Source organism: Plasmodium malariae (assembly GCF_900090045.1).
Source record: "Plasmodium malariae genome assembly, chromosome: 11".
Lineage (NCBI taxonomy): Eukaryota > Apicomplexa > Aconoidasida > Haemosporida > Plasmodiidae > Plasmodium > Plasmodium malariae.
Window position 1 is genome coordinate 2,627,270 of NC_041785.1, and position 7,176 is coordinate 2,634,445.

The 7,176-nt window shown below is 18.3% G+C and overlaps 1 protein-coding gene across 1 annotated transcript; it reads right to left on the reverse strand.

Annotated features, from left to right (window-relative positions):
* Nucleotides 1-4,966: 4,966 nt before the first annotated feature.
* Nucleotides 4,967-5,864, reverse strand: PmUG01_11062000 (Plasmodium exported protein, unknown function; the record flags this gene model as incomplete). The annotated part of the gene is made up of 2 exons (XM_029006296.1): nucleotides 4,967-5,656; nucleotides 5,790-5,864. 2 exons carry the CDS (start codon nucleotides 5,862-5,864, stop codon nucleotides 4,967-4,969), a joined length of 765 nt encoding a protein of 254 aa, XP_028862800.1.
* Nucleotides 5,865-7,176: the final 1,312 nt, after the last annotated feature.

The following is a 7,176-nucleotide window of genomic DNA, read 5'->3' on the forward strand; positions in this document are numbered from 1 at the left end:
AAAAGAAGGATTATTAAATATGGAAGGAGGGATAATGTATCTATAAAAAAAAAATTCTTTACTTAAAATGATAGATACATTTTTTGAAAAAAAAAAAATGATTTTATTAGGTTCCTTTGACAAAGTTAGGAATAATATGCAAATTAAAAAAAAGTCTGAAAACAGAATTATAGATGAAAAGATAACTTTAGTAGATGTTCTACCCATTTTAGTTTTATTGATAGTAATAGTAGTTTTGATATTAGTTAATGTATATATTGAGAATAAGATGAGTTATATATTAATTGAACTTTAGGGTGTTTTTCTAGGAGTTTTAGAATTATTTTTTGTCTTAGTTATAATAAGTGTTTTTTATACTGCAGTAAATATTATAAAATATATAATAATGGAGGAAAATTATTCTAATATTTGTCATAATGAGTTAAGTTCTTTGATAAGGAAACTTCTGAATATGACAACGTTAGATATTTAGTATCCTTAAAAATTTTACATGCATAAGAAATATACATAAAATTACTTAATTTTAATAATGCCACCTACATGTATTAAACTATTCCGATATATGATATAAAAGTATGTTTTCATTATCCTAAGTAAATTTGAATGTTTCATTTTTTATATTTGTGTTTTAATGAATTTTTTGAGCATATGTTAATATTATGGCGCATATTTTCTTTTTTATTTAAGAATATTTGTATGGAAAACATAATTATGTTCATATAAAAATGTGTTCTTAGAGTTATTCGTTAAATTATCTGAAATTCATGTTGTTGCTTTAAAGTGCACACTTATTTTGTTATACTTTCTTTTATTTTTTTTAGTGAAAAATTATTATTTCATGAAATAATTTAAAAAAATGAATTAGTTTTTTTAAATTAATTTTAAATGTTTTTTTTTTTTTTTTTTGTATATAATAAAATGAAATAGAAATATTTATTTTTTATGTAAAAAGTAAATTTTAGTAATATTTATTATAAGTGGTATTGTGAGAAATGTATTATATGCTCATTTAGGGAAAAAATGTGTTTATCACATATTTAAATTTTTTTAATTGTTCAAATGTGAAAATAGAGATATGTGATATAGAATATATGTGTTTAAGGATGTATTCTTAATAGATGATTACTATTTTTGGGTCTAATAAATACTTGAATATAAATAAGGACTATGTACACTCAAAATTTTACTTAAAATGTTCTTTGAAATAATTTTTATAAGAATTACTAAAATATTAATTATAAAGAAATGTTTTAAATACATGTTATACATTTATTTTGACTTTTTTTTATTGTTACAAGTTATTACAATAATGAATTATATTTAATGTTTTTTTAATGGATACTCCACAAGTATGCTTTTTGTTTTTTTAATAATATTTTTTATAAAATAAATTATATATATGTAAAAGTTAACTTACCAATAAGGAAACCATACATAAATAAATTTGTTTAGATTTATAAAACAAATTCGGAAAAATAATTATTTTTACGTTTGTTTTTTCATGCACGTTTGTCATATATGTACTAAAAATAGAATTAATATGATATTAAATTCATTCAGAAATATTTATAAATTAAAAACTATAAATATATGTATACTAACAATTCTACTTTTTTTAGTATAATATATAGTGATAAATATGAGTTCATATAAATTATGCTTTATTCACACGCATGTTATTTAGTTTTTATTAATTTGATCCATTATAATAGTATTGAATAAATGTATTATTATTTATCTGTAAAATATTTAGTAGAAAGTTAAATATACCATTTTTCTTTAAATATATGAATATATTAAATTACTTTTAATTTAACAAATTTTCTTCCTTAAAATTTAAATAGAGGTGAAAATTATATTTAAAGTTTGTTTTTCATGTCAGAGTTTTGTATTTTAATAATCTATTTTCTTGATTATTAATCTGTATATATATTATCTTAATTATTTATGCATGGCTTTTTTTGCTACAAAAAATGAAACCAATAAATACAGAATTGTGCATTAGAATATTTATAATCATTATAATAAAACTACAAATAAGATATGGTTATTATTTTTTTTACGTTTTGGTTAGTATTATACATTACATTATGATATTGGAACAATTAATTTTATGTATATAATATATATATATATATATTTATTGTTGCAATATATAATGTATAAAAATTGCAGCTAGCATCAGAACCAGTGCGATTTTTTATAGCATATTTATAAGTAGAAATAATATAGGCGTTCAAGCTTGTTATGTATATTCATTTTTAATTGGTCAAAATGTATATTATAATAGAAATCTTGTCGTAATTTTCTTTTTTCTTTGAGTTTAACTTCGTAAGTTATATTTATATACTAAAATTTATAAAATAAATCTTATATATACAGACATATATATGTTTATTTAATTGCATTTAAACTATTAATTTTTATAAAAGCTTAATATATGTATTTTTAAGCAATTTTAAAAAATCAACATGTACTCTATTTACGTTTGGTAACTAGGAAGTTTAACATTTCACTAACTTATCTATGTATAAATAAACATGATTATTTAAAGAAGTGTAAAATAAAAAAAGTTTAAAGTATTAAAATGTATTATTAAAGAATAATAATCATCATATCTTAGATGAATAATATGCATCTGAAATTCCTCATATAAATTCAATTTTTTATATTTATTTTTATGCATTTTGGCGATTCTAGATTGAAATAGTAAATATATACTTTGTCAAGTTCAATAATATATTTTTATGTATATTAATAACAATTTAAGTAATATAATATTATTTATGATTGTAATAATTATATATATATTGGTTTATAATATTTTGTGATATAAAATACTTTTTGTTATAATATTAAGAAATCAATGAACATAATTAATATACATGATGTACTTAGTTTTTATTCACCCTGATGCATTAAAATAATCCACGTGAATTTTATGACAATTTTAAACGTTTTTCACTAAAGAATAATATCACATATTAAATATTTAAAAAAACAAAATAATCGAAAAACAGAAAAAAAAAGGAAATTTAATTTTTAAAACACAGAAAAAATATAGAAAATTATTAAAAATGGCGTACGATATAAATTAGAAAATATTATTTTTAAAGTACAAAAAAACAAATTGTAGAAAAAACAAAGAAAAAACAAGATTTATAATAAAAAAACAAATTTATGAAGCTAAAATCACTGACAAAATATCACTTAGTTAATTTGTGTTTAGTGTATCCTACGATGGGAATATTGTATCTTTTTTTACTTAGTATTATAAGAGGATATATATGTAAAGTATTATAATCACTCTTTTAATATAATATGCAATAAATTAATAAAATATAGTTTTAACATTTAACAAAAAAATTATATAATATTCATTGTGATCAAATGAGTAATTTTCTTGTAGGGTCAATATAATATTATAATTATTATTCGGTTATATTTTATTACATGTATGCTATTTTTTAAAATTATAATTTAATAATTTCCAATTATCAAACTGTATTCAGAAATACCAAAATATATTATACTTTATTAAAAAAAATTTTTTGAGAAATCATCCTTAATTATTATTATTATTTTTTAAATTAATGACTTCCTAGGTTGTACATTTTTCTTTGTTATATTGAACTTTTTTTTTTACTTTTAGAAAATAATCTTGGAGCATTTCTCATTGTAAGATTATTATTTAATATTTAATGAATATATGGAAGAGAAGATAAAATATGTTTCTTCTGTGGAATGTATCTTAATATACAAACAGTGGTACTGATAATATCTATATCTTTTGTAGAAAAATTCGGTAAAATTTTTATGTATTATATAAACATGAACATGCTATTTCGTGCGATGAAAATCATGGTACATGTTTGGTATTTTGGTTTGATGATCAATTAATAAATATCCTTTTGAAAACAATTGCCTTATTAAAGTGGATAATTATTATTTAGAATAAAAAGTAAAATAATATATAAAATATATATAGCATCCATTTTGTTTTATTCAACATTAATATTTTATATTATGTGGAACAAATAGAAAAGACGGAACACAGTCATTAAGATTTAACGACATATGTAAAATACAAAATGTTTACATAAAGGGCATAAAATAATAATTAAAAAGGAATAAACACTAACAATTGAGTTAAAGTAAAAATTGTTAATAAATAAATGTTAAACATAGTTTTGTTTATATTGTGATACAAGCCGTTCTCTGTTACATATTCATTTAATAGTGAATAAATTGTATCATTTTGAAAAATTAAAGTTTCTATATAAACAATTATTCTCTTGTGTAAAAAATATAAAAAAATTAGTTTTATATTTATTTAAAAATAGGAAGCATTGGTAACCGTTTTTTTTCAATTATAAAATGTTATAATTAGTATGTAACGAAAATTTATAAATCTTCAATACACATATTTACACAAAAAGGATAACTATAAAATATTATAATATTATATCCTTATGTTTTTAAGTATATATTTAAATATAAATAAACAAATTAAAAACAATGTTAAAAATTATTAACTCAGTAAAGCTAATAGTCAAAATATAACTATGGTATAATAATTACAATACAAATAATTATTAATTTTGCTACATATATAAATAAAAAGAATAAATAATTTAAGAATGTATACTTTCATATAGAAGATATAAAGTATTAATTTTATAAGCAAAAATCTAAAAACATAAAATGTCTATTTACATTAGGGGAAATAAAAACAGTGTTATCAAATTTTTTAGATAAAAATTGAAACAAATATATTTCACGTATCACGGGTAAAAAAAGAGTTTACATATATATATATATTATTAGATATATGTAATTTTATGTATAATAGTATAACATAATCAATTTAAATATTTCCAAGGAACATTCTTTCGTATTATTCTAACAGGATTTCATAAGTTTACTTATATATATTTTATTTGTTGTAATTACATTTCTACATAATTTACATTAATTTATAGGCAACATGAACTAATGATAAAATAAATATTGGAATTGTTATGAATATAAATGGCGACAAAGCAGATGTACTTACCTGAAAATACCATGATAATAATGCAAAAAATAATAATGCAGTAATGGATAATATAAGTGGTTTATAAATTTTAATCAAATTTTGTAATTTTTTTTTAAATGCACCAATAGATTTACTTGATCTTTCATATTCAATTTCCAATGGTTTTAATACTTTTGTTGTATTCATTGAATCTACCTTCCTTACAATTTTTTTTTTTAAAGGTGATGTATTTTTTTCTGTTGTCTTATATTCTTTCAATTGGAACAGTTTTTCTATACTTTTATATTCAGTATCAGTATCGCTATCATTTATTAATGAATCATAGGAACTTTCAAGATTATTTTTATTTATAAATGAATTAGATGATTTGGGAATTTTTTCATCAAAATAAGATATTTTAAAATTTTCTGGCAGACTTATTTTTTGCATTAATGCATTTAATCTATTTCCAAAAATATATTCATCTTCCTCTACTATTTTCATTGCTTTCTCTTTTAAGTATGTGTATCTCTTTTGGAAATCTATATCTGTTTCCCCATATAGTAATCTTCTTTCCCTTGAATTTATTGTTTTATTTAGATTTGTTTTCCTAATCCATGATTTTCCAGATATATTTTTCTAAAAGTTTGAGTATATATTTAATATTTAAAAAAATATTAGTACGTTTGTATAAATAAAATATTAATTTAAAAAAGAAAACGTAAGATTAATATAAATTAATAAAAATTACTTTAAATAATTATTATCATACCACATAGGAATACTGATATATCCATATTAATAAAGAAAATGAAAGAACTTTGGTAAAGGAGAAATATTTATTCATTTGTTCTATCATGTAGAACTTAATTATATAGTCTAAATCTTTGTAACCGTATAATATTTATCTGCATAAAATTTTTGATTATATAATATTTAATTCGATATATAGTTACAATGTTACTTTATTATTTACCACCTCTTTAAAATTTAAAACTTTTTATATATCTTTAATGAAAGATGATAAATAAAATAAATATATTCAAATAAAAGAAGAAAAAAATGCATTAAATAAAAATATTATTACTTTTCTATGTCGAAATTTTAATTAAAAAAATATAATTAGAATGTAAGCTTTAAAAGAATATTAAAAAAAAGTTAATTTTATAACAATAATTCAAATAATACATTCTGTAATATAAAATTTAATTCAAAAAATGTTTATATTATACATTTTATGGAAATTTATAAAAATTTTCTCTAATTTCATTATGAGGATTGATAAAACGTAACAACATTACAGAATATGAAAAATATTAATCTTAGAAATTATACCAATTTAAGTGTACCTTTTACAGTTAAAATAATGAAAAATACTTTTAAGTTATCTATAGACGTGAAAAAATATATTAAAACAATTTGAAAATAAAGCATAATAATCATAAAAAAAAAATATATATATATATAAATATTATATATATAATAATATTATTATGTTTTAATAGAAATTAATATGCAGCATATATGATATTAAAATAATTGTATATTACAACCAAAAATGCTCAATAAATTCATAGTAACAAAATATACGTTATTTTAATTGACGTTACTATTATTGTTATAATATATAAGATTAATTAATGTTACATTTTTATTAAATAATTTAAAGCATAATTTTCTTATATGGTGTGTTTGCTTAATTTTCATTTAAATTAATTCAAAAATTTCAATAATACAACATATAATATTATACTAAAAAAAAACGAGCACGCACAAAATATTTCATTTAAATTCTTGAGATTATTATAGAAATATATAATCAAAAAAATAAAGAAAAAAAAATATATTTAATAAATCATTTTTATATGTTGAAAATTTTATAATAAATTATAAATGAGTAATTAAATGACACTTTCATGATACTTAAAAATTAGTTTATTACCTATTTAACATTAAATAATAAAAGAGAATAATTATAATAAGATAAAATTTGGGGTTCACAAAAATAAAATATTTCAGTAATATTAAAAATGTGAACTAAAAAAAATGAATCAACACAACTGGTAATAAACAAATTATTGGTTAAATCATTTATATTTTTTTTACAGTTTAGTATAAAATGTCAATATTTTTTTCGCCTAATTATTCATAATAACTAT